This window comes from Bombus affinis, chromosome 1 (assembly GCF_024516045.1).
Source record: "Bombus affinis isolate iyBomAffi1 chromosome 1, iyBomAffi1.2, whole genome shotgun sequence".
Classification (NCBI taxonomy): domain Eukaryota; kingdom Metazoa; phylum Arthropoda; class Insecta; order Hymenoptera; family Apidae; genus Bombus; species Bombus affinis.
In genome coordinates, this window is record NC_066344.1 from 13565264 (window position 1) to 13593070 (window position 27807).

The window sequence follows — 27807 nt, forward strand, 5'->3', positions numbered from 1 at the left end:
TTCCATTAAAATGCAAGATATCTACAAAAAAATTCGGCAAAAATTAGTTCAGGAGATATCTCTTGTGATATTTTTAATGTTTCACTAATGATATTTACTATGTATAGAACATGGGCATTCGTTATTACTTTTACATGAAACAATATTTTATTTTATATGTATTCAGTATTAATTATATACAATGGTTACAAAATGTATTAGCATATAGTACCCTTATTTTCCTTTGAATCGGTTTTTTATTGGATTCTATACGTTTTATTTCCATTATATCTGATCTTTGTAATCACATGAAACTACTACTAAACTTTAATTTAACATACTTAGACTTAATTAATTAGTATCTAAATAATGTAATGGACACAATGATTTACTGATATGTTCTGTAACCACTGTATACGAATATTAAACACACAAAATATCTCGTTCAAAGCGTCGCAAGAGCGACCCACTTTCCAGATGCAAAAGGATTAAACAAAGATTCGCGAGATTGCTATAAATATTAAAATATCACTATCTTTAAAAACAAATCAATCTCGAATCTTCGACAGACTCGCCATGAATCGTCGAAAATGTCGAAACGTTCCTTATTCTTTATTTGGCGCTCTTTTCAGTAATTTTCACCGATCGGCGCACAATAAGAAGATAAACAAGCAGCTAGAAGAAGCAGAGGGAGGCGGCGAACAGTTGTCACCAGACATGAATGGGAAGGTTTTTCGCGAGCCACAGAAATGAAACGAACGACTATTGAACCAACCGATTGTTCGATGGTTTCGCAGTGTTATTTTTATAATTCACTATATTCTCGATTCTCCTGCGGTGGCTCTCGTGGCAAAGCGTGGTGTTGTTTTTATTGGCTGCATTTAGGGAATGGAATAGTGGAGGCCGACGAACAGGAAAGGGACCGAGCGAGAAAAAGGCGGCCACGATGCTGAAAGAGGGGAGAATCGGTGGGAACGGGGTGTTGTTCCATCCCTTCTAGCAGCGCCGTCTATTCTATCCGGTAGCACCTACGTTCTAGTGCCTAAACCGTGCTAGAGGTAGGATAGTACGAGTTTTAGGGGTGGCAAGACACAATTCGAGGGGCTGAAGAGAGAGAGAGAGAGAGAGAGAGAGGAAGGACGTAGTGTTGTAGGGAAGGGGAGTGAAACGCGAAAGCACGCACTACTACCAGGGTTGACAATACCACAATCATCCAGTGTTATTTCAGTACGAATTCCTTCTGCCCACCCTGTCTTCCTTTCTCTTATTGTGTTATCTCTCTTTCTCGTTTTTTCTCCATTTCCCCCTTCCATTTTTCTCTCCTCTTTTCCTATCTTTTCTTCCTCTTCCTCTATTCATTCTCCTATTTTCAACAAAGTCGAACTTGTTCGTCTGTCTTTATCCTGGATGCTTCGGGATCTTGCCATTTTACTAGAAGAAAAACATCTCTCGCTTTTTACCCGCAATTATCTCTTTGTCGGGTTTTCTTCTATTTTATAGGTAAGGTTGTTATTGTTGTCGGTGGTGGCATCTTGCGGCGTGTCAATTGGATTTTGAAATTTGATAGTACTGATGATAACAATAAGGCTAGAGAATAAATTCCTGGTTAATGTAATTTGGTCATTCTTTTTTCTTTTTTCAGAAAACTATGAACTCACGATCCTGAAAATTAGGCGTCACTCTTCCGGATTGGAAGGAGGCTTCTTTTTGTTTGAAATATACCCCGGGATTCTGAACGAGTGGCATCTGTAATAACAACGTCCGTTCTTGCAGCTCTCCCTATACGTAGCGTCGCTACGTGAACGCTACGTGAAATGGATTTCTGGAAGCCCGTTCAGGCTCTGATTAACCACATTTACGCGGGAACACTAATCCCGACGAAAGATCCATTACCGATAATAGTTTCATGGACAAAAAATATTTCCTTGAGATTTATTTTCCTGGAGAACCGGAAATGAACGAAAAGAAAATGATATCTAAAGAAGAAGCATTTTTACATACGATGTAATGACTCATTACTAGTGAGTATTTGAATCCTTTGATATTTTTGTATACGAAATTTATGAATGAATTGGATACCGCATAGTAAGAGGAACTGAATGAACCAAGTTGTACACTGGCCACAATCCGTGACGTTGTTTGGTTATCATAGCAAACCTAACACAACATGGTTTGTTATTTAACAAATCAATTGGTTCCATCCTCCTTTTTCAGCGTAAGTATCATTCCTTCTTTGTCTTTCTTCTTTACGTTTATTTCTTCTTAAACAATTTTTTTAGGTTATATCATTCGACTCGGTTTGTCTATTCGTGAAAAAAAACATTAATTGTATTATTGGTATAAATTTTATCGTCTTTAATAATGATTTTCACAGAGAGAAGGTATTTTGAAGTACTTGTATATAATTCATAATTGCAAGTAATGTTACGTGCAATGATAAGTAATTATTTAATACAGTTTCTAGAAGTTCACTATGTCTTTTTTTCATTACATATATATTTGGAGTCTATAGATCTGCCATATTGCCCTGTGATATAAAATAAGGAGAAAAATTAACACACTAGTAATTTGATATTTGTACGTATGTAGAAGGTAAAATGCAAAGTCGACGATTGACGATGTCTTCGCGTATCTTTCTTGTACTCTTTACTGAAGTATGTCGGAATAGAAAGAGAGGGAGAGAGAAATACTCTGTCGCCACCTTCTTAAAGCCAACGAAAATATTGTTTTACGTAAATATACGTTCGCGATGAACCACTTTTATCCTTTCCTTTTCACGCCTTTTAAGCGATAGAGCTGTAATTGTCAACACTTTGTCATCAAGAATTTTGCCAGCTTCAATTGCAGGAATATGAACATTTCGTAGAAAGCATGCATCGATTTAATTTTAATTAGTCAGCACTTCTATAAGATTTCTTCAGTAATTCTATAGATTTTTGATAATAATATATCGGATTACAAGTTTATATCGAATAATGTGAGTTGGATACTGAAGATAGAAGTATGTGTGAGAGTTCTAATTCTAGTTAAATCTCTCTTAATTTTCGCTATGAATTTTCGGAACAATCTAATAAATTAAAGTAAACCATGTATTTTTAAATCTTATAATTAAATAAACGAGAATAGATCAAAATTAATTTTATTTTTTACTTTTTAGGTAAGTTTCTTCCTTCGTTATGTGCAATTCTACAAATAACTAAATAAATTCTACAAATAAATCTATACATCTACAAATAATTACGATACAACTAAAATTATCAGAGTGTTCGTGGTATCATGGGGTCATATACTTCAAAAAGTATGAACGAATAAACGAAGAAGTGATCCATTAGGTAGGAAGCCCCAGCTGACACACCCTGACGCTATCAAAACACGCCTTAAAACTTATATTCCTGCGTAACGGCATGGTAGTGGTGGAAAAACTGCGTACGTGAGATAAAATAACAGAGTGTAGTTAACAGGCTTGGGTAAAAATATTCAGCCAGCTTCCACCATTCTCCCTTTCCTCTCTTTCTCTTTTTCTCTTTCATTCTGCCCCCCCCCCCTTCTATTTTCCTCCTCTCACCTTTGATTCTTTTATACTCTGTGATTACAATGAATCTTTCTAAGGCTTATCCATTTGTTACATAAAATTTTATAAAACACTATTTTTTTGAAGCTTTAACATTAGGCACTTTCAAAAACATCGCAATTTTTAATGCATGCAACATTGAAAACCTGTTGATATACTCCTATCTCTTACATTTAAATTTTGAAATATATAAAAATATACTTTAATTAATAACTAAAAGATGATACCCTTTTAACAACCAATTTCTCATATAAGTTTAATAAGTCATTTTTCAATGTATGATCTGATATTACGTACGTTTTTAATGATTGTGTAAAAAATAAAACAAAGTTCACCATACGGCGAGTGTTCGGTAAATCAATTTCTAAATTATAAATATTTTATATGAATATTACCTATTATTGATATATTATCGACTTACACCAATTATATGTATGTAAGTTTATCGATAATATAAATTTCTGTCTTCGTCGATAATATGGAATTCGATTTCCGTCGATAATATAGATAGATTATATAGATAATATAGATAATATATTGTTGTCATAGACAGGATAATTTTGATTTTGTTCATTTTAGCAATGTCATTAATTTTGTAAATTATTTTTAGTCAATTTTGATTATATATTAATTAATGTATTTGCAAAATTGTTTTTTACTCGTCGTAACATCTTTTATAATTTATTTATAACAACTTTAACATGTTAATTATTTAGCGATTAGTATATTTTTATATCAGTGAATCATTACACTTAAAGTCAATTAAGTAAAATCTATTAATAAATGTAACAGTAAATAAAATATAAAAATATCCAATTTTCTCATCTGGTTTTTGCAATATTGCAAAATATTACGAAGCTTTTAAAGTACAACAACTCATGTATATACGTAACTCTATGAACAAGTTATAAATTGAATACCATCTGTTAATCTAAATATTGGAATTTCGCCAAAATAATTACTATATAATTAACTTACAATGAATTTACAGTTGTGATTTATATGTTGGGTTTACAAATGGGTTAACGCATGTGATCTCATATTGCATGATACAAACATGCAGAGTTCGATAATATATTCCGAACGACAGTACATCGTTTCACGGAAACTTCTTGGATATTTGTTCAAATATAATTTAAAGAAACACAATGTATTTAACATTATCTCCAGAAATATTAGTTTTAATAACCGATGGAATAGGTTATGTTTTCCATTATCACATCAGGTAATTATTTCAATGAATTAATGTTACACTGGTATGATTATTAGAAAATTTGTTTTAGTCGTATAAAATAAAACACACGGGATTGAGTGGGACGAAATTGCTGTTTTCAAAAAATGAGTCATTTAGAATTTACTTTTCAAAGTTTTGTAACGCAAGAAGTTTCAGCACAAGCTCTAGTAATCATCAACGCAGTTCCAATGAATCTGACAATTCTAATAAAGAAAACCCTAAAAAATCTGAATTAAATATGCTACTACTGAAATTTGCTATAATATTCATCATATGTTCCGTATATTACTTAATTATGTCTGGAATCTTCGACGCAATAGTAAGTTTGTAAATGAATAATTACCGGTTGAAAGAATTTACTCATAAAATTTATTATTTTATGCCAGGTCGTAGGAATGGACTGGAATGATTTTATAAATGAAGTACTTTTAAAAGGACAAGTTCAAGAAATTAGGATTTATCCAAATCAGGTACGAGCTATAGTAAGAACAGGTGCTACTTATAGAGGAAAAATCCTGTTTAAACAGCTTACTTTTTATGATATTCCTGATGATGTTGAAGAAAAAATTAGGGCAATAGAAAAACGCATTGGCATTAGATCAGGTATAATTATCATACATATTTAATAAATCTATAAACCATTTTTTAATACTGAAATTCATTGAATAATTTTTAGAGGATGGAATTTCAATTAGATATGTTCACCTGAATGAAGAAATGGCTATATCAGAGATAATTAAGATATTATTGACATTTGGGTTCTTTGTTTTGTTCTTCCGTCATCCAATGATAAAAAAACAATTTGCCAATTTTTCCTTTATGAATAAAGCAAAATATACGTTAGTGGAGCCTTTTTCTGGTAAAGGTGTTCGTTTTAAAGATGTTGCTGGTTTGAGAGAAGCCAAAATAGAAGTTATGGAATTTGTTGATTATCTTAAAAACCCTGAAAGATATACAAAGCTTGGTGCTAAAGTGCCTAAAGGTTTTCTATATTTGTAGAACTCAAATATCTATAATTCTTTTGAAATATTTTTTCTTGTAATTCATTGAAATTGATTTTAGGAGCTTTACTCTTGGGACCACCTGGTTGCGGTAAAACACTTTTAGCTAAAGCTGTTGCAACTGAATCAAATGTTCCATTCTTATCAATGAATGGATCTGAATTCACTGAAGTAATAGGGGGACTAGGTGCTGCACGTGTAAGGGATTTATTTGCAGAAGCTAAAAAAAGGTTTTACTGATTTTTATTTTGACAAACAAAGCAGTTATTAATATATTTAAACTTATTGTTGTGTTATCTGTTATGGAAGAGCGCCCAGTATCATCTATATAGATGAAATTGATGCAATAGGGAAGAAACGAGAAAACTCATATATCGGATCTGCTGACAGTGAATCCGAGAGAACATTAAATCAACTTTTAGTAGAAATGGATGGAATGATAGAGGCAAAGGATATTATTATTTTAGCCTCGACAAATAGAGCAGAAGTTCTAGATAAAGCTTTATTGAGATGTGGTAGATTTGATAGACATATTTTAATCGATCTTCCGACTTTAGAAGAAAGAAAAGACATTTTTGAATATCATCTTCAGTCGTTATCATTGGAAGGCACTCCAATGAAATATGCTAAATATTTAGCTCATCTTACTCCCGGTTTTAGTGGTATGTGTGTAATTCTCAATAAATTATTTGAATCTTACTTTTATTTTAATACTCTTGTTTTGAATGGTATTTTTGAAGGAGCTGAGATAGCAAATGTCTGTAACGAAGCTGCATTACACGCAGCAAACGAAAAAAAAGTTAAAATTGATAATACTGATCTCATGTATGCAGTTGATAAAATATTGGGTGGTACAGTGAAAAAATCTAGTACATTGACACCCTCTGAGAAAAAAGTTATTGTTTATCATGAAGCTGGTCATGCAGTAGCAGCATGGATGTTGGAATATGCAAATCCTTTAATTAAAATAACAATAGTACCAAGGACAAATAAACAATTGGGGTTTTCTCAGTATTCCGATTCAAATCTAAAACTTCTAAGTTCAAAACACCTTTTTGAACGTATGTGTGTACTATTAGGCGGTAGAGTTGCAGAAAATATAATGTTTAACAAAATTTCCACTGGCGCGCAAAATGATTTACAAAAGGTAACTGATATGGCATATCTCCAAGTTCAACAGTTTGGAATGAGTCCCTCTGTGGGTTTGCTTTCTTTTGATAAAGAGTTAACGAGCACGGTAAGATATATTTATAATTTACCAAATGGTAGTAGTATACCACTGATTTATATTTTTGATTGAAATTATCAACTAGAAAACTAAAAAACCATATAGCAAGAAGCTAGGAAGTTTAATGGATGCGGAGGTACGAAGAATAATCGTTGAAGCATATAAAACAACTGAGAAGTTATTACAAGATAATAAAGATAAATTGATAACTGTATGTATGATTACTACATGTATAATATACCTAAGCAGTTTCTATAATTTTTTAGACACTGTTTCAATAATTACTAAATATTACAGCCTTCTGCTTGATGAGTGTCTAGTATTATTTTATTACAGCACATGGAACTATGTTAATCTCCTTAAATATCTAATAAATTTCCTTTCCTGAATTTATAGTTGGCTGAAGAACTTCTAAAGAAAGAAACCTTGACATACAAGGACATAGAAGCATTAATTGGACCTCCGCTTTTTGGGAAAAAAGATATTCTAGAATTGCAGGAATATAATTCAGGTGTGGAATAAATAAATGTTGATAATATATACGACGTTTTTCAAAATATCTCTACAGTATATCTTCAATTTCTATAACAACGATTTACTTGTATAACTTGTATAATAATGAAACAATAAAAGAAACTACAACTTAATGACGAAACTTTTACAAAATATTTTACGAAATCAATTCAATATATAAAATTATTCCTTTATTATCTAAAATCTTGTGCTGTATATAGAAAAGATAAAGGATAAAAGCGAAAATAAAAAAGAATATAAATAGATAATTATTTCATCGTTTACAGTACATTATTTTTCATAACTAATGGAAATAAGTATGAAGTGTTATTTTCACAATACAACGCATATAACCATATTTATATTAAAATATACCATTTTTGATATTTCAACAAAGGCTATATGAAATGTACCAATTTTTCGATATGAAATAGGAATAAACAAAAGTAAAAGGTTAAGATAATATATATATGTTTGAACATATATATATGTTATATATGTTTTCAATAATATTAAAATACATTTTAAAATAGATGAAGTACATTAAACATATCTTTGTTTTTGTGATTCCATATTATAAGTATAATTCTTATTGACTCAAATAAATAAAAACACTTTTGATTTGTGCTTTCAAAGTCTGAACATCTTTAAACACTATATCACATGTAATAGTAATTAAAACTCAGATGGAACAATGAGATCCCTAATAGCACCATTGAGCGCACGATCTAAATGTGTACCATTCCAATATATCTTTCCACATTGTTCACAAATGTAAAAAACTTCTATATCCTGTAACACCTTCATTGGTATTTTGTCAATTTGTATTCTTGCTTGGTATTTCGTTGAACATGTATCAACATCCATAGAATTCGTGCTAAGTATCCATGTACGATCCTCGCGTTCTAACTGATTGTTCATAAAAGTATCGTATTGTAAATCGTTACTGCTTGAGTTCGTTGCTACAGCTGAATGATATGTATTGCTTACATGATCTGATGGATTTGTATCAATTCTATAATTATTTTTACGTGTTATTTTAACATAACTAAAAGAAGATAAAATCCTGTTAACGTCATTACCAATATTTAATGCATAGTTTTAAGAAGAGAAAATGTGTAATGAACCTTTTTAAAAGTTTATCCATTAATTGCTTTGAAACTTTCACAAATTCATCACTGTTACAATCTTGGCATCGACTAAATATGTCTCTACGTGTAACTATAATTTTAAAGTACTTTAATACCTCTCTTAGCTGAGCATCAGGATTAGCTGCCATTACAAAATAATAATCCTCAGGTGGTATATACTGTGAAAACTGTATAATGTAATTAAAATAATTAAGAATGAACAATATTATTTAGATGTCCGAGATTATTAATTAAGACCTACTCTTAAATATTCTTTATTACGCGTCAGAAGCACCCTTTTTTCATAAAGCGCTACTTGAACAGATCGTTCTCCTCTTTGATCAAATGCAAGATGAACGCAATCGCATCCACACATTCGTAATTTACTTGTTAGCCCACCTAACATTGAATCACAAACTACACGCCATTGATGCACTGGTATAGATTCACGTTTAACTACTTGTTTGTAATGTTGTCTGTTTAAATTCATGGGCCCCGTTCTTCGTGGTGATTGTATTGCTTTGTGAAAAGGATAATGATCTTGATTATTTGATTTCCAGAAATTATTCCTCAATCTTCCTTGCGGTGAATCTCTTTGAAAATTTTGTTTATCATAACTGAATTCTTTATTTTGGAAGGAGTAGGACTATAATAAAATGTTTATAAAGTACTATGGAGAATACACGAATTATTTATTTTACAGAAGTTCTACTTTATTAGAAATACAGTAAATTATGGAACTACCTTTTGTGTAGGTTTCCTCATATTTCGTTCTGGTAATTGATGTGGTATATGTTGCACTTCTAAACACACATCATAAAACGGTATGTCCAAATTTTCACATTGAATTTCTAATGTTGCATATATTTCTAACAAACAGTATGCATCTAATGCTGTAATATTATGATATATAATTATTATATTTGATTCTTGTATGTAAATATATATTATATTATAATAAAGAGAATATATTGGGTTGACAACTAAGTAATTGCGGATTTTGTCATTAGGTGGTATTGATAAAATCCACAATCACTTAATTGCCAACCCAATATGTTATATTATAATAAAAACAACAGCAAAAAAAAATTACAAACCAGCATATATTATTTGGCTTTCTCTTAGAGGTCTCTGTTCCCAATTAGAAAACTGATCAGATTTATTTAGTTTCTGTCCAAGACAAAGTTCTACAAGTTTACTCAAATTTTTTTTGGTAAATTGTTCATCACTTTCATGTGGAAAAACAAATTTATAATCTTCCACTAACTTTTTCCATAAGTGTACAATATCTAAATAACCTTGTCCAGATATTTTTATTTTTGAAAATGCAGACAAACTATTGCGTATAACTGTTACATCTTGTGCTATTCCAAATCCTATATCATAAATTCATGAAAATATACATGAATAGAAATAATAATTAGAACAGACATTTGTTAACTAGAAGAAGCTTACCAAGCTTTAAAATGTTTCTGTTTTCAAATAGAGCTTTGGATAATTTAATCCATAACTCTGTTAACTTGTTTCCTATTGTGGTTACATCTAAGATGTATACATTAGCTTTGGTAGCTATTTGTATTAAAGCTAATCCTGTTTGTTTCGTACCTAATAATTACAATAAATTTTGTAATTATTTTTTATTACATTCTAGTGAAAGAAATTAAACCATTAACTTCAAATATTACCAAAGCATGGTTTCCATTCTAAATCAATACCAACAATAGAGACATCTTTTAATCCATTATCAAGAAATTCTGCAAAACTACAAAGATCATTTACCACTTTAATAGAATCTCTTGATAATTTCAATTCATGATAATTCATAGGATCATTGTCAATGTTCAAATCATTCATCTTGCTAGTTGAAGCTCCTTCATTTATACCTACATAATGAAATATTATAAATAATTGAAACAACATGTGATATTAAAGAAGAGTTATTACTGCTGTCACATTCATTTTGTTCCTCTTCATATGTAAGTGCCAATGGCCACTTTTCTCTAGGTATATTAAATTTTTTAGTCCAATATATAGCTTCAGCTGCATCTTTGGCATTCATTATCATCTTTATTGTAACAAGTTGTAATGTATGATCATTTCCTACTGCATCTTGTACCATTTCCCTCCAGCTGGCAGTACCTTGATTTAAAAACAGTTAATCTTTTATTCACACAATTCCGTGATTTATATTATGTAAAAAATTAACATACTTAAACTAGATTCCACATAACGTTTATACATTAGGAACTGTAAACCACCTACGCATCTTTTTTTATTTAAATTAGAACAAAGTTCTGGTGGAAGATTATATAATTTGATAAAACGTGCTATTAATTTAGTCATAGGTTTTATATTTATTGTTGCCATCTTTACGTCTGGTATATTATGTTTTCTATAATATATTAAAGATATTATTATGCTTAAAACTACTTTTATTAGTTCATTATTGAAACTTACATAATTATATCATTTAACATGACAGTCATGTTATTCTCAGGTCCAATTAAATTATCCAAATACAAGACTAGAACCTTCTGCAAATGAGGATAATTTGCTAAAAAATCTTCTACAACTATTAATTTATTCTGCAGAATAAGTGGTAATAGTAACGTTTCTGGATTGGCAAAATAATCTTGTAATTGCAATACAACTGCATATTGTGCTGCTTCTTTGTATTTCTTTTCCTTAATGACTTCCTGCAAGAATATACAATTTTTTAATTAAATAATATGTTATATAATAATTGGAAAGTTAAATATTGTAGTCTAAATGATACCTTTAATATAGGAAGAAATTCCTCCTTGTGTTCTATGAATTCATATGTAGCAGCAACCATTTTAATGAATTCCATATTTTTTTGTTTAATAATTAATTGAAATGTTGCTAATTTTATTTCTACATCTAGGAACAGTTTACGTATTGGTATCTCCAATTTCAACCAGTTTGCAAATTCTTCTATGACTGTAACCCATATAGAGATATTAATTTATCTTTAACATCACAGAATTTTTACAGTAATCTGTACAACAGTATCTATAAAACTATGTATAAAAACTATGTACTCAATTTTAATACTATTTCCCTATATACTTGCACATAATAAATATAACTTAGTAATGTCATTTCATTTATATTATATGTATAAAGTAAACCTGTAAATGCTAATGATGAATTCTTTTTTATATGTTTAAAATCTGAAATGTTCACTAATAATCGTATTGTGCTTAAATATGGATCAGGTGCACTGTCAAAATATTCTATTAATGTTTTGCTTATAACATCACTCTTTTTCCCTGTAAAAATATGTAACATAAATTAATAATTATTAATAAATTTTATTGTTACAGTATATAATTGTCACTTACATAATTGCCATATAGATTCTAAAGATTTTAGCCATTCTTTTGTAGCTTTGTCCACATTTGAAAAGAATGTTAGATCTTTTTCATTTTTTGCGGACAAAAATTCTATCGCTGATAATAAATCATCATTACTTTTAGATTCTGAAATTGAGTCTGACATTGCTTGCATTGTTATATATTAACAATATATCGAAAAACGTAATAAAACTAAAGTATTTTGTGATCTGTATTCTTTCAGTTTAGCACAAAACTTGGTAAAAATATAATTGTATCGACACGTTATGTCAATGTTTCGTATAGACGTCGACGGGAAAGACACATTTCTCAAGTTTTCGATAGTTAGATTGTTATATACACGAAGTAAAACGATAACATTAAAATTCCCTACACGGCCCAATTTCTGTAATTACTTTATTTACTTTTTTTCATAATTTTTTCCAAATTTTAAATAGAGTGTATGTATGTATCGAATTATAAATAAAATATGAAAAAGAGAACAGTTTGTAAATATTCTCATTATTAAGACAATTATTATAATTCTAAAATTCATCATTTTGGAACACATGATTGACATCATCTGTATTTTGTTTATGATCAGTCACCGCCTATTGGCATATGATATCATTGAAGCTTATAAGTGAGAATGTAATGAAACGTAACAAAAAATTTGTGCCCTCTAATGACGACTTAATTTTTCGCGAAAGTAGTGTTTACATAGTTTTCGACTATTTCAAATATGATGAAACATAAGTTACCGGAAAATTGGAGTATACGGAATTCAAAGAGATATCCGCATAAAATATATTATTTTAATGAAAAAACAAAGCAATCATCTTGGGATATCCCGACAGAAGATCAGACAGAACAAGTAATTTGATATTTCATTTTCTTTTATTTTTAATTAATACTAATGGTAATAGGAAGTGGATGATATTTTGTTAGATCTTTTAAAATTGTACTGCCTGTTCTAACCTATAGATTATAGTAAGTTATCTTTATTATATATTTTCGTACATTTTTAGCTAGTAATACTTCTCATACATAATTTAATTATAATTCATAATCTCTGTTATAATTATAATGTAAAAAATTATTTGTTTAGGTTGAAAAGAAATTAGGTCGATCTGCTAAAAAACGTAAACACTCACGAAAGATGAACTTACAAAATGATGAAGATAATGGAGCGCAGTTTACTGTTTCTGAAAGAAATTCATCTGAAGGGAGTGCATCTGAAAAAGAGATCACAAGAAGAAATATACTTACTGCTAAACGTTTCCATAGGCAAACGCAAACTAAAGCTAATGAAGGAAATGAAACACCTCAAATGAAAGAAATTCGTCAGAAAATGTTAAAAAAGAAAGAAAAAATTATTCCTAGAAGTCCTCAGAGTTCCAAATCAACTAAAGATGTTTCAAAATCACCACCGTCAAGGCTTAGTAAAATTAGTCCACTGTCACAAAAAACTGATGTTTATACATACTCAAAAGAATCTTATACACCACAAATGCAAATACTTTTAGAAAAAAGGCAGGGAAGGACAGCAAAAAGTAGTCCTAACAAAAAGACAGAGGAAGACAGAAGCAATGTGATAGATAAAGGAGAAAATCCAATTAAGACACGGTTAAGAAATCAAAATGTATCTAAGCAAAAAAGTGTTTCAGAGGTTTCATCTCCCTCAGATAGCAGAAGCCAGAGAGAAGTACAAAAAGGTCCAAAAGTTGGTTAGTATACGGAAGAAGAAGTTATACTATGTTATTTTCTATAATCTTTTTATGTACATAGTTAAAAAGTTAAAGTCAAAAAATATTAATGTAAATCGTATATTACATAGCCATAGTAATAAAAAAAATATTGGTAGGCAAAAGAAAAAGCGGCAATTCGGGTGAGGATATTCCAAAAGTGCAAGGTCGAAAGTCTATGAAAAAAAATTTAGGAAAAGAACGTATGGAAAGATTGAAAACAAGCCTATCATCACAGCAGTGTGATGATAATCTGAGTCATAATAGTCCTACAAGTTCTACTCCTGCAAAGAAATTTGGTAAGTGTTGTAACAATGTTTTTGATATCATAAATTGAAGTTTATTCTTAGTATTTAATTTCTTGAACAATTATAGACATGCCATGCATTTTTAAAAATACACAAGTTAGATTGGAACGTTTGAAGGAGACACATGTAAATAATAAAATTGCTAATAATAAAAGTGTATATACTCGTGAGATAAAGGGAGCAGCAAATGCATCTAAAGATCCAATAACAACTGTAGATAATATAATAAAATGGACCTACGAAGATTCTGTTTGTGAAGAAATGCCCATGTCAAGTGTTTATAAAGACGCGGAAGTTAGATTGGAACGCTTGAGGGAGAGATGTTCGAATAATAAGATTGCCACTAATACAAATTTAAGTCCTCCCAAAGTAAAAGAAACAGCAAATGCATCTAAAAATTCAATAACAACTTCAGATGATTTAGCAAAGTCAGCCCATGAAGATGCTTTTTGTGAGGAAATGGACTGGGAACCATTGGAAGATGAAAAAATTATGTTTGAAGTAATGTCAAGTACTTTTATAAATTTTATTCAGTTGTCATATATAGATTATTATAATGAATAATAGATATACAAATGTTAAAGTATGACTTATATTTACATTATTTAGGTTCAAGCTGTTAGAACCCAACTTTGTACAGAAAACAATGTAAATACAACCTGCAATATCCCTAGTAATACTTCGAAATATCCCTTATTATCAGAACAACAAGCAAAAAGGCATTTGTATATTGTTGTTGATACAAATGTTTTTCTGTCAAATATTGATGCTGTTGAACTGGCAAGGGAAGCTATTTTTAAAACTTACGATCATTCAATAATTACAATACCATGGACTGTTATACGTGTAAGATTCCATATTTTTTTATTTATTTTGCTATATCCTAACATTTGTAGCTTTCATAAATAATCTATTATAGGAGCTTGATTACATTAAAGACGATAATGGTAAATCAAGACCAATATCGTTATGTTTGAATGCAAGGAAAGCTATAAATTACATTAATAAACTTTTCTCTTCTAAACAATCTCACGTAATTGGTCAAACACCAGAAGATGTTGCAAAAAATAAAGAAAGATTTTCTATCGACTGTCCAGACGATGAAATTCTACAGACTTGTTTACAAATTCGTGATTTAGGGAAATCCGTAGTAAGTTATAATATAACATACTTTTATCAAAATATTTAAATGTGACTTTATATTTTGGTTCTTTATTATTTAGGTATTATTATCTTATGACGTAAATCTTTGTAATAAAGCGATGATTTATGATATTGTGACACTTGGAAGAAATGATCCCCTTGAAAAAGTCGACTATCTTAATGCCACCAATGTAAATAAATCATTGTCTAATTCTAATAATGGAAGTCGAGAAAGTTTCAGTTTGAATTCTACATCAATTATTTGTGAGGAATTGCAGTTATCAGATGAAATATACGAGGACATAAAAAGTGTTATAAGAGACTTTCTAACAGTAGTAAGCATGAAGATGATATATGTTATAATTAGGTAATATAAGAAAAATATGTATATATATAAATTAATAGTAATTTTTTTACAGATAGTCAGTAAAGAAATGTATGCTTTATATGGATCATCTTGGGAAAAATATGTTATTATAAAACCACCTTGGACAACTTTGACTGTTTTACAATGTGCTGTAAAACATTGGATAGCTGCTACAAGTGAATCATTTCGAAGAGCAGCAGAATATACTTTGAAAGAATTATTACAGATATTTAAAGATATATCTGGTAATTTTGTTTCTATATTTTGAAAAAGATCATCGTTTCGAAGATTTTTATTAATGTTTAAACATTTTTCTCTTTAAGGCCCAAAGACTTTACAGGAAAATAGTTATATCTTGGACAAATTTAATGATCTGGTACAAATGGTTAATATAGATAAACATTCAGTTTTAATGTTACGAATATCTAAAAAAATTGATGTAATTATTCTCACAATTTCTTCTATTAATATCATTTTAAAGTATCTTGAAATAATATGCATTTTCCTAACGGTATCGTTTTTTTTAGGAGTTAAAAGACAAATGTCGTGAATATGAATCTCAAATAAATAATCACAAACTGTGTAATGTAATCGGAGTTGAAAATGATGTCGAGAAACAAGAACAAAGAGCACAGAAAGCTTTTCAGTATTTTGAAGCAGCATATGTTTACGCTCGAGATATGGCGTAAGTTTCCTAATTATATTTGTTTATGATGTATTATTGATATTTATTCATTTATATGTACAGTGGTATAACGGCCAAAACAATAGGAATGCCCTGCACTTTGCAGTACAATGTTTCTAATCCAGCTCCATCTGTAGAATTTATAAAAAAAACAGTACCAGAAATTGCAGCGAATGTAAATAAATTAGAATGCAATCTAAGCGCGTAAGTTGTTTATTATTAAATTATTTAACCACTCTTTTATATGTGTACATAGTAACAATCATATTTTATTGCAGTGTAGTAGAACAAGTCAAAAATTCTTGTACGGATTATCGAACACTAATAGATTTATATCAGACATTGATAACGTTTCTTCCTGAGAATGCATTAATAGCACTGAAGTTAAACGATGTTGAAATAGAGCCTCTTGATGTATATTGTTGCGTGAAACGAAAGGAGGACGTATTGGATAGAGGTCTACGTCAGCTCCAAGAACTCAATATTCATTTTAGTAGATTAGCGAACTACTGATGTACATAGATGTATATTTATAAAACGACTAAAATTCTTCTGAATTCAGCTACATCCGTTTTACATAATGTATGTAACACTTATACTAATATTTCTATATTATAATACAAGAAATAACTTTTGTACAAGGTGGAAAATAAAAATGCACAGCCAGAATAGCAATAGATATTAAATAATGTTCCCTGGCAATTTGTAATAAAATAATTTGACAGTGCTCTACCGATCGAGCATTATCTCTGTAAATTTAATTTCTGTACAACTTTGGAAATCCTCCTGGAGGTGGTTGCAGCCAATTTTCTTTCGAATAGGAGGTGTGTTGCGTCTCGATTACGTGAAACGTGTAAGCGTGCCTTGATTTATCGTTTTTGTTTGGATGTGAAAAATGTACTACTTGTCCATGAAGGAGAATGCAGGTTCCTTTGCTAACTGGGACTGGTCGAAAATTACTAAGCTGGTAACAAGGTGCAGCTCTGTCGTAGATTAACAGTTCCTTGGATTCTGAATCCTTATTCCTTACATAACGTCGATGAACACCGCTCTTATGAGAACCTGGTGCGATCCATAGACATCCATTTTCCTGAGTAGCATCTTCCAAAGCGATCCAGAAACCAACAAGCTTCACCGGTTCCGTATACAAATATGTTGCATCTTGGTGCATTATTACTATTATGAAATTAACTTATATTTAGATGTTGAAAATTGAAATAATTTAACGAAATAAAAAAAAAGTAAGAAATATTTGTTTCTCTTTACCTTCTGATCCAATTCCTGGATTTTTGTAAATGTACATTGACTGACAAATAGCTGGTTCTTGATAATCCAATTGGAAAGCTGCTTCTTTAACTCTTTCATCAAAAGTATATTTTTTGAATGTAGGGTGAAGCCAGTGCAGGGCGTGACCTACCTGTAATTTTGTCAAAGGAAATATTTGATATTTATATAAGTAATTATTGTAAATGTTTATTATTATTTCAAATTAGTATCTTCTATTTTACCTTATTTAAGGACACTCGAGGATGAACTTTCAACTTTCCATTATCGTCTAAAGCTTCAGCCTCAAAGAACACACTGATTTTGTTACCACTGTCCAGAAAATATTTATCTTTGCTCTGAATAATAAATAAATTCGAAATGTAAGCGTCGTATCGATGATACTTAAATAAATAAGACATATCCTTAATTCAACTCGTACCTGTTGCAACTCTATCGTACTGAAAACTTTCCTCTCATTTTCCGGAGGCAAGTTGGTAGTGAATTCTTCTCCGCAAGATTTGAGTTCGTCGATCTCTTCCGGTTGGAAGAAATCTTCCAGAACGACGAAACCATTTTTCTCAAACTGTGAACATGAAAATGTTTTATCTCGTTGTTAATCATGCTAATAGCGACGAGTTCAGATGATTCATTTTCGTTTGTATCTCTCGAAAGAACACGATACGTTTGGCACTAAATACTATTGATATAATTTATACGAACGTAAACATTGGACATAAACTGTTTTGTACATAAATCAAGCTTGGCTTGGCTCTAGTTTATAAACGAGCTCCCGAAGCATTACCAATTCGATTATTCACTTCTGATATTAAATTACATTCATATTATTTATGGTATTTTTCGTTTGTGATTTCTAAGTAACAAAATTTACAGGAAAAATAAGGAAGGTGTGGAGAAACTTTCTATTTTTGTCATTATATTTTCTCCTAAATTATTTATTTATTTCCGAAATATATTAATAATCACCTCGTGCCCGCTTGTACATGTTATTCGACCGCATCCTGTATAATAAGACGAGGAAAAACATGTTATAGAAGTTCTTTTCGAAAAACTAACGATTTACCGAATCTGACATTTCTTTTCTACTTCAGGACTTTCCCACCTTTCCTCTTTTCCTATACAGGAATCGAATAATTCGGATAGATTCAGGGGACCGTGGAAAAATCTCATCCCATGTCACAGCTGAATCAGACGAATGAGCATGATTCGTCCGGACCAGAATAGAAAGGCGCGCGCGTAGGCGTTCATTCTTCTTCGTGAATGGACACGGTGCAGCCTTTCGTGTTTCACGGGTCCACGAGCCTGCGTTTTATGTGGTCATTAGACCAAAGTAAGGTCGAGACCCCGGGACCCAGTTGTTCTTTCGCGAGAGACCGTATCTGAACTTTCCCTTCGTCCACCATTCACCACTTTGATAACGTACAATTAAAGTTACGATTAGAATGAATTCGTGTTCCCACGAACTTTCTATCCGATGAATGCGTCAGACCGATGAAATATAAACCGCTTAGGAAAAGAGTTTCACATTGATCATCTCCACAAATTCGAAAAAGATCAGACAACGGTGCAAACGTTATTTTTTAAGATTCACGTTTTCAATACCATTGTGAAAAGACGTTGCTTGCGATTACAGTTCACACGAAGATGCACGTAGTATTTCGCTTTCGGCTGCATCTTAGCGAGGGAGGAGGAGCAGGAAACGGAGGAAAAAGGTGGGTTTGTAAGCGTTTGAACGAGACGCTGTAGCGAGACGAGAGAGTAAGAAGAGATGTTTTAACGAACAAGGCGTATGTAGAGCAGAGAATGCGCGTATTAATCTTCTGCTTTGTAGAAAGCGCGCGTCACTTTTAATTGCCGCTCGATGCGCCAAGTCGCAATTAGAAATGCGTAACGTGGCGGGAATGCGGGACGTTTGTATTTTCACGCTGAACTATTCATTCACCGATTATTAGAATCACAATATTATTGATTCCTTAATTGCCGTATTTCAATATAAATACGTTGGATCGATGTATTTCCTATCAAATCTAAGTACCATTAATTTATTTTGATTACCACTATGTAATTGTATAAGAAATCTCTGTAACCTGATTCATGATTATCGTAATTACCGATTCACAAGCTTTAAGAATTTTCATTCGAACATTCAAGTAGACTGCCCGTAATTAAATACTTAAATAAATGTTTCAGAAACTTTTTTATTCGTTGGAAATTCATGTTCTTATAGATAATGTTACTATTAGCGTGATAAATGATTTTCCCTTGTTATAAAGGATTAAACGCATCATTAAAGAGAAGAACGATTGCACGGGTAATTATTAATGTATTTAGTAAAAGGACATTGAATGTGAACAAGTCTCTTAAACCGAGCGTGGCATCCCATTAAAGAAATTAGCTCTTCTCTTTCTCTTTGCTAGAGCCATCGTGGTATTTCCGTTTCAAGAGATCGCGTGGGAGGATCAAGAATGACGTTTCGTCGTCCAAGAACACGGATGTAATACGCGTTGGCCTCCCTTGGTCGTTTAATCGTCACCTTAACCGGAATCTAAAAATGGATCGCCGGATCACAGTGTTGACCACGTGCGTCCGATTATTATATATACGATTTATATATGTCTCGATCAGCGATTGGAAATTGTTTGACCGATTATATTGTCGGTAATAACGATATTAATGTCTATATATATATATATATATAATAATTAGACTATGTAATTATTTTTATGCATTTATTTAAAGCGAAATTTAAAGATGAAAAAATGCGCAGAGTTACAAAGTAGAGATTTCATCGTGATATTAGGTGAAATAAATTTTTGTCTAAATTTTGTTGTTTCAATCGTGTTTGACAAAAATACGACTTTGCATAAATATCTGCAATCTAGCGGTCGTATTTGTCTGTCTCTGTTAAAATTTCACTCTAAATCATGATGTATTTTTGTATTCATGATCATGTGTACAATTTATCTATGTAAAATAAAGTTGTGATAAAATGAGTTGTTACATTTTTCTATAAAAAATAATTATGCGCTAACGCGATTTTAACTTAGTATAAAATTATTTGGACACAATTTACACGAATTTCGAGCATTAGTGAAATAAAGCCAGAAGTAACGATGATGTAATTAACAAGAGTATTAATTGCAGAGATAATAACTGTGTGTTGGTAAAACGTTGAATAAATTGACAGATCGTTTCAAGTATTACAAATATTGAATATTATCATAATATTATCAAGACAAACAGTTAGTTAACTACTTAGACACTTTTACCAACAAACACTGCGATGAATACGCTGGAAAGTCTTCTGTTAATAATAGTGACATAAATTATGCAACGATCACAATTTAGGTAAATTATTTAACTCGTTATTGTCTGTGTAACATTCCGAATGTCATCATTCTTCCGAAGGATTTCCATGAAAACAATTTATTCAATTCAGACGCTCTGAATAGATACAGAAAAAAATACTAGTAACGCAGATTGATACTATAATATTTTCCACAATGATCGATCAATTATACGTGTAAAACCTAAGCGTAACAGTGATTCTACCAAGATATATCAATAACGTTGTGTAGTATACAAATGAATAATTTCTTGTGATCAAATGAAATCTTAGTTACGAAGGATTAATCATACAAATGTCTTAAAAACATTAATTACTTAACAGAAATTACTTAAATATTACCATTATTCAATAGATATCAACAACTTCATTTCAATGTGCAATCATCTACTAAAGAATTTATTTTTTTTATTAAATCCTTTTGTGATCTCTGCTAACTATATACCTACTTGCATTAAATATCTTGTGACTCCTATATACATTTTCAGATTTATTTCAAACATTACCAAAATAATTATGATAGTCGAGACTCATAATACTAATGAAATTTCAAAATATTTCGCATAACATACATAATATACACGTAAAAAATATTTACAAGCGTTCAAATACTTTCACGAGTATATAAGAACGGTTAACGTTATTCTATATCGACTTATTTGGGACGTGGTCCATAGTAGGAGGATGCTGACCTCCCTGAAACGATAGGTCGGGCTCGATTATGTCAGTCTTCTCCGATAACGGCACCGGCCATTGGTCTCTCAGCTTTGATTTCGTCGTCTCTTCCCTTTCAACAGAGACACTGTGTCGTTGGGATTCGCTTTTAGCGAGCCCGTATATAGCGTCGTGATCGTACACCGGATCGTTCGATCGACGAACGAGGTCTGGTGACCTTTGATAGGGCGATTAAGAATCGCGATCGATCGACTACTACTTGTTTTTCTTTCGCGACGTGGTCGCTACTTGTAAATAAGGCAAAGAATATTTCGATGCTCGTAGATAGTCGAAACGAGAATACCGAGTCTTCGTCGCTTTTGTTCTAGACTTTGATGTATCGTCGAGACAATATGACGATATTTATGATATCGAGCGTAATTTTTTGATACAGGCGAACAGCGTGTTCGCGTTCCATGGTATCTCGAATGGGAGTTTGATTTCCGATAGGAAAATTGGATGGTTGAACTTGGAGGAGATTGTAATTTTCTACATTAATTATACGAAATTTGCTTTCTTGGGATATATTTTGATTAGTAAATATGGAATATCGTTTTAGGAATAAAGATTGAATTTGTGGAGAAGGGAGAAAGTACTTAAAATGTCGGCGACACGAACTGAATTTAAACGAATAATCTCAACGCTAAAAAAGGTAGAACGTTTATTAAGAGGCAAGGTAAAACGTCTTTTAAAAACACAAGCTGAATTTATACGATCTTATCTGATCTTACGTTGTACCTGCCAAGTTTCACGAACAAAGCCACAAGAAGAGCCAACAAAAATATTACATTCACTTCACGAACACAATATCTATCTTCTAATCAAAAAATACAAATTTCACTGTATACTATCGTACATTAACAAACTTTCTCTTTACCTACAAATTCTGACAAAAATACAAACAAGATAAAATGCAAAGATAAAAAAATTAACGACTGACAGGAAGAAAAATGATTTTAAAAATATATGTAACTGACAAGATAAGAAGCGACTGTCGGAATATCGGAGAATTTAAACGCGGCAAAGTTCCACGTGGTCGCTATGGCGCGAACATTCTGTCGGACCTTGACTTCTGTTCGAAACAAGGTAACGGAGTCGTGAGCAACTAACTCACCTGCGAGCGGATATCCTTCATCCTATTATGTCCGTCACAGCCGATCTCGGACTGGTCGGTCGGATTTGCTGCGCAGTCGAGCGAGCCTATACGTCCGCGTCCGCAACTGAATGCTACTACGAAATGACTAGGTGAACCGCGAAGGCTCTGTGACGACGGTTGACTCGGGTCGAGTCGTGTGGAATCGAGTCGAGTCGGCCTACGCGGCGACGAATCGTACAGAGTCGTGTTGGGTCGGGTCGGGTCGAGTCGAGTCATCATTTGAACGCGTACGCGCCACGTTATGCTATTGGTGCGCTTCTTTAACACGTGTACGCGATTACGCATGCGTCGATTATGAACTTTTTACGCGGTTTAGTCACTATGGGTCAAATATATTATATTGAGTTAAATATATGTATATACATAAGCTCGCGAAAGTATTAGAACATTCGTGGACATCTTTTACAAATATATTACGTGCATTATACGAAGTATTTTGAAATTTTATTAGTATATACCGCGTAGTATGAGACTTGGCTATCATGGTTATGTCGATAAAGTGCGAAACAAATCTGAAAACGTATATAGAAATGACAAGATATTTGATACAAGTGTTTAGGTAATTATATTTAGCACTCATTGTATTATGGTTAAGATAGGTTCACGCAGTATATCAATTTTTTACCAAATATATGTTTGCGATAAGTACTTTATATTTTCTATACATATTTTCAGGTTGGTTTCAAGTTTTATCAATATATTCATAACATCGATGACAATTTTTGTGAAACAAGCTGTAGCAATGGTATTCTTATAATATTTTTTCAATCAGTTAGATATTATGTTATCTATAGAATGTACATAATATATTTAAATTTATTTGACTTAGACGACCATCGATCAACGTACGATTCAATATCTACGCATCTGGTTACTTACGAAAAACTGAAGAAGCCTGTATCTTGGTGGAATATTCAAACGGATAGCCCAGTTAACTTGAAAGTTTTAATTTGTTGGCGAATTACATGCAGAATATTCTCCGCGTTCCAACTCGTTTCTGTTGACCATTAGCAAAATGTTGAAAGTTTAATTTCACTTCTCGCCTCGTTTCCTGAAACGCTCTGTACATTTAAGTTTAATTGAAACGGTCTCGTAAATTGTCGACCGCAACACTTCACCGTGCTGGTCTTTCCAGACGCGTTTCCATTTAAATGCGATTCAAACAAATGCAATTCTTCAATTTTAGTCTGACTTTTCGTGAATTTTGACGTAACCTATATAATTCAATACGACCAGATATTGTTCTCGCTATTTGATACCGTTTTAATTAATGCCTCGATGTTTATGAAATGGTTTCCGCGTTTAAAATTAATCCAAACGAATGCCTCTACACACGGTTGTATTATTATTTGCCATATATTTCGACCCACCCAAGGTGCTTTGTTTTTTAATTCCGTTACTATTCTCGAATTTTTATCTCTCAATCGCGCTCCCATTTCAACGAATAAGCAAATTTTCGGTGGCTCAAGAAAAATATTGATGTATGAATTGTGTATGAACGACGGTTCTCTCGTATTCTTTGTAAACTTAAGGAACTTTTTATGCTAGGAAAATACTATTTTATATTCTTTATTTATGTAGTTCACATAATATAAATTTCAATAGTAATTCACGTAAAATACATATGTACAGTCGTACGATATGGAATTTTGTAAAAATTATTGGCTGATACAAGTCTAACGATAGATCCTAAACTCGTTACTGCTTACAATTTAATTTGTTTTCTTACAGTCAATTTTCAAATTTACCAATGAATCAACTTTCTTCACTCAAAACTCGAACAGTCTTCCTGTTACTCACACTTGCTTTTAGCTTTTATTTTGAACTAAATTTACTCAGACGTTCCGCCTAAATGCTACCCCTTACGTTACCTCATCGTTTCTTTTCTAAACGTGACTCAGCCAAAGACACAATTATTCGAAGTATCAACAGAATCTCCCACGTTACATTTTCCTCAGAATCATTTCGTTCCGGAGAAAACTTCTAACACACTGTCCTACATTGATCTCGATATCCAGAATAATAACATATAATGAATAATTATATATCCTGATACTTTTGTCCATTCTTACTATAACGACATATGAATTTTATCAAAGTATTCAAATTAACGATGAATTAATCAGAATCAATATGTAAATTACTTGTTAAAAAGCACGACGACAATATTTTTTATATTAACGAAGACAAGTAATTTCGAATAAAAACATAACAATTGTTCTTGACTTCTATAAACTTCTTGTTCTTCGATTCAAAATACGCGAGATGCAACGAATTCCCATGTTGTTACTCATTTGTTTCTCGAATGAAATGAGTTTCACCAATTGAGATTCAGACGAATTGGACGTTGATAATCGGCGAATTACGTACTCGTTAAATCATACTTTCTTCATAGCTTTCTTCATAAAAGTAGTTCTTAAGAACGTTGCAGAAATTCACAAAAAGTTCGTTGAATAGAGACAGAGATAGTCAAATACCATTTTTTTCTTTTATTTCTATTCGATAACATAGATTGTTTCTTACTTGTTTAAAATCCAACGAACGATAAATTAAACGAACATTTTTGCTCTTTTTATTTTCTTTTTGTTTCTCTCTTAGACAATATAATATCTTTTCTCGTTTACTCAGAATCAAAATGTTATAAACCGAATTAACACCTTCCTCTTTCTCCATTTTTCTTTTTCTTTTTCATCTCTATCTAAAAAAAAAATATGTATATATAGATATATAGATTTGGTTGTTTATTTAGAATTTAAACGTGACATAAATTTTTCTATTATCGTTAGAAAATGATGTTAGATGAGAAAAAGTGACACAAAAGTGTTAAAGGCAACGTGTATTTTCACTGATGGCAGTATTAAGAATTTATGAATGTACGGTCCTATTTGAAAATATCTGTTTGAGAATGTCAGGCAAAAAGTTATTATTCGTCGCGATTGCCGAGCTGAAACGAGCAAAAAAGCTGTCGGGACGGAAGGGTTGAAAACACCGACACCCTATTCATCCCGTGTTTTTATCAAGTCGCAATAATCGTTTACGTTCTCGTTTTCTGCCTGCGATAGGGTCTTCCGCGCCTGGCGTCGGCCAATAAAATAAGATTTTTGCTCGTAAGATTAACATATTAACGAGTGACGCGTGAAACGAACTTCCCACCTTGCGCCTCTTCACTTTATCCATTCTTCTCTCTAGTGAGAGAATGTAAAAAATTCGAGGGACTTCCAACGTGATCTTTTCATTCCCCTAAAGGGATGGAAAGAATAGAAAAGGAAGAACGTTTAAAAAAAAGATTGAGAGTCCCGTTAACGATTAACGATATTCGCGTTCTCGCAAAGTATCAAAGTGCTAAACTCGTTAAATAACTTGAACAAGTTTATGAGATAAGCAATACAACTGTAACGTTTAATGCTTTCTGCTCCGGTGAACACGTACGCATGCATATCTATTCGGCAAAATTTATCGTTACCTTAAATCTGTGAAGGTATCTAATAATTAAGGTAACTTATCAACTAAAAATGTAAAAATTCCAAGGAATACTTCTGTACTTACGATACGTGTACTGTTTAGAAGGAATTGATGAAAGCTCAGCGAGATGTAACAAATATTCTTAAACAAAAGAAAGAAACAGGGAAAACATAGTAGAAAACACAGAGAGCATGGGAAAAATAGAGATATCACGAGAAAGCGATGTAAAAGTGCAAGGAATAAAAAGACCTCTTTTTATCAAGAAAAACTGGGACACGCAAATTACCGTGTATTCGTTCGAATTAATTTCTTTTTCATGCAAATTAAAAATTATCTACAGGTATTGCACGGTGAGAAGAGTGTAAAATCGGTTAGACCGCGATCTTAGCAAAACTATATATCCGTGTAAAATTTTTCTTTCGATTTTTACGTTCAAATTTCCGGTTGTACGTGAATCTTACGTTTTTTTTTTTTAAATGTTTGATTAATTTCAGGAAATCGATCGCGTATATGAGATAGATCACGTATAGGTATACGGGCGAGTTGCCGATTCATCTGCGCAGTGTATCACGGGAAATGGCCCCAGCGGCGATGATTTCCCCGAAAGAAATAATTTATCCGCATCAAATCGCGCAGAAGAACGATTTATCCGTCCCACGACGCGGTCTTTCCGCGCTGGAGAAATATATTACATCGCTTATCGCGACCTGACTATATTTCCAGCCAGTAGTATATCAGTACAGGTGACGCGACCTCGTGCCCCTTATATCTCGGCATGTTTATGCAATTTTATATTTCTATGAATGGAAGTAAAGAAGTGGTTCCTAAATAGATATTTGTTGCCATGTTCGCTAAACGTTAGAACGAACGTTTTACCTTGAATATATGTAACAACAAGTGTCACTAGTATATGCCTTACGCATTTATGGGAAATTTAAAAGAAATTTGTAATGCGCAAAAACGTATAAAACATTGAAAGTATATCTTTTACCATATTTACTAGATAAAACAATCTTCTACTTAAGTTCCATGTCTTACATTATTATTGTGTGTGTGTGTGTGTGTGTGTGTGTGTATATAAATATAAGTTAGCAGAAATATTCGTAGTCTAACCATTCGTTACGCTAGTTACATTGGGAATTAGAAGATGTTTCCAACCCCGGCACGGTGTTGATCGGTGACGTTTTACCAAATTTTTGAACGTGATTAAAATAAGATGAATTTCATGGGCCAGAAAATTCTCGACAACGAGAGTAGCAAGAATAACATTGCCAGAGAAAAATTCGCAAGCGCAATATAATATTTCGCGAACGTTAAATGTAATGGTGCAGTATATATTTCAATCTATTGCAGCTTTCAGAACAAGATACATATATAAAATAAAATTCGCATAGCAGGCAATATGTACGTTTACCGTGAGTCCCAGGTGGAAAAACGATTAGACTTCCTTTGGTTGCGATACGAACAAGGAAAACAGCTCGAAATCAAGAGACTCGACCGGAATAAAGTTCGCAGGAATTGTAGCGCACGCGGGTGCCATTTGACTGCTAGCCAAGCCAGACGCCGACTTAGTTTCTTTTTAGAC

At 32.0% G+C, this 27807-nt stretch overlaps 4 protein-coding genes and 2 long non-coding RNA genes across 12 annotated transcripts; 4 read left to right on the forward strand and 2 right to left on the reverse strand.

The window, feature by feature from the left end:
• Nucleotides 1-1149: 1149 nt before the first annotated feature.
• LOC126921012 (uncharacterized) lies at nt 1150-3838 on the forward strand. The gene is made up of 4 exons (XR_007712171.1): nt 1150-1479; nt 1622-2000; nt 2066-2194; nt 3137-3838. It is a non-coding gene; the product is annotated as an uncharacterized LOC126921012 (long non-coding RNA).
• Nucleotides 3839-4262: 424 nt separating this feature from the next.
• LOC126920552 (paraplegin) lies at nt 4263-7660 on the forward strand. Of its 3 annotated transcripts, XM_050731141.1 has the most exons (10): nt 4263-4430; nt 4542-4775; nt 4834-5103; nt 5171-5387; nt 5461-5766; nt 5847-6015; nt 6095-6447; nt 6526-7022; nt 7099-7224; nt 7410-7660. In XM_050731141.1, exons 2-10 carry the CDS (start codon nt 4608-4610, stop codon nt 7533-7535), a joined length of 2232 nt encoding a protein of 743 aa, XP_050587098.1. In that variant the 5' UTR covers nt 4263-4430; nt 4542-4607; the 3' UTR covers nt 7536-7660. The 3 variants fall into 3 exon arrangements, with proteins under 3 accessions (XP_050587098.1, XP_050587090.1, XP_050587104.1); XM_050731133.1 differs by having other exon boundaries at nt 4263-4775; XM_050731147.1 differs by lacking the exon at nt 4263-4430 and having other exon boundaries at nt 4637-4775; nt 4820-5103.
• Nucleotides 7661-7787: 127 nt separating this feature from the next.
• On the reverse strand, nt 7788-12345 carry LOC126920539 (exonuclease mut-7 homolog). Of its 4 annotated transcripts, none has more exons than XM_050731120.1 (13): nt 12022-12345; nt 11809-11949; nt 11433-11617; nt 11114-11352; nt 10867-11048; nt 10601-10795; nt 10342-10539; nt 10112-10261; nt 9754-10032; nt 9401-9549; nt 8919-9302; nt 8654-8835; nt 7788-8574 (listed from the first exon to the last, which is right to left on the reverse strand). In XM_050731120.1, the coding sequence occupies exons 1-13, from the start codon at nt 12185-12187 to the stop codon at nt 8202-8204; spliced, it is 2823 nt and encodes a 940-aa protein (XP_050587077.1). In that variant the 5' UTR covers nt 12188-12345; the 3' UTR covers nt 7788-8201. The 4 variants fall into 4 exon arrangements, with proteins under 4 accessions (XP_050587077.1, XP_050587070.1, XP_050587061.1 ...); XM_050731113.1 differs by having other exon boundaries at nt 8654-8844; nt 10610-10795; nt 12022-12344; XM_050731104.1 differs by having other exon boundaries at nt 8654-8844; nt 10604-10795; nt 12022-12344.
• A 221-nt stretch (nt 12346-12566) lies between these two features.
• On the forward strand, nt 12567-16929 carry LOC126920527 (transcriptional protein SWT1). Of its 2 annotated transcripts, none has more exons than XM_050731074.1 (12): nt 12567-12886; nt 13121-13739; nt 13877-14056; nt 14133-14566; nt 14675-14911; nt 14985-15215; nt 15289-15543; nt 15628-15820; nt 15899-16014; nt 16103-16260; nt 16324-16464; nt 16539-16929. In XM_050731074.1, exons 1-12 carry the CDS (start codon nt 12755-12757, stop codon nt 16771-16773), a joined length of 2931 nt encoding a protein of 976 aa, XP_050587031.1. In that variant the 5' UTR covers nt 12567-12754; the 3' UTR covers nt 16774-16929. The 2 variants fall into 2 exon arrangements, with proteins under 2 accessions (XP_050587031.1, XP_050587037.1); XM_050731080.1 differs by having other exon boundaries at nt 12848-13002.
• LOC126920568 (phytanoyl-CoA dioxygenase domain-containing protein 1 homolog) lies at nt 16458-22886 on the reverse strand. Its single transcript, XM_050731159.1, has 5 exons — nt 22719-22886; nt 17966-18109; nt 17769-17882; nt 17527-17677; nt 16458-17436 (listed from the first exon to the last, which is right to left on the reverse strand). Exons 1-5 carry the CDS (start codon nt 22737-22739, stop codon nt 17018-17020), a joined length of 849 nt encoding a protein of 282 aa, XP_050587116.1. The 5' UTR covers nt 22740-22886; the 3' UTR covers nt 16458-17017.
• LOC126920574 (uncharacterized) lies at nt 18851-20454 on the forward strand. The gene is made up of 2 exons (XR_007712007.1): nt 18851-19256; nt 19962-20454. It is a non-coding gene; the product is annotated as an uncharacterized LOC126920574 (long non-coding RNA).
• Nucleotides 22887-27807: the final 4921 nt, after the last annotated feature.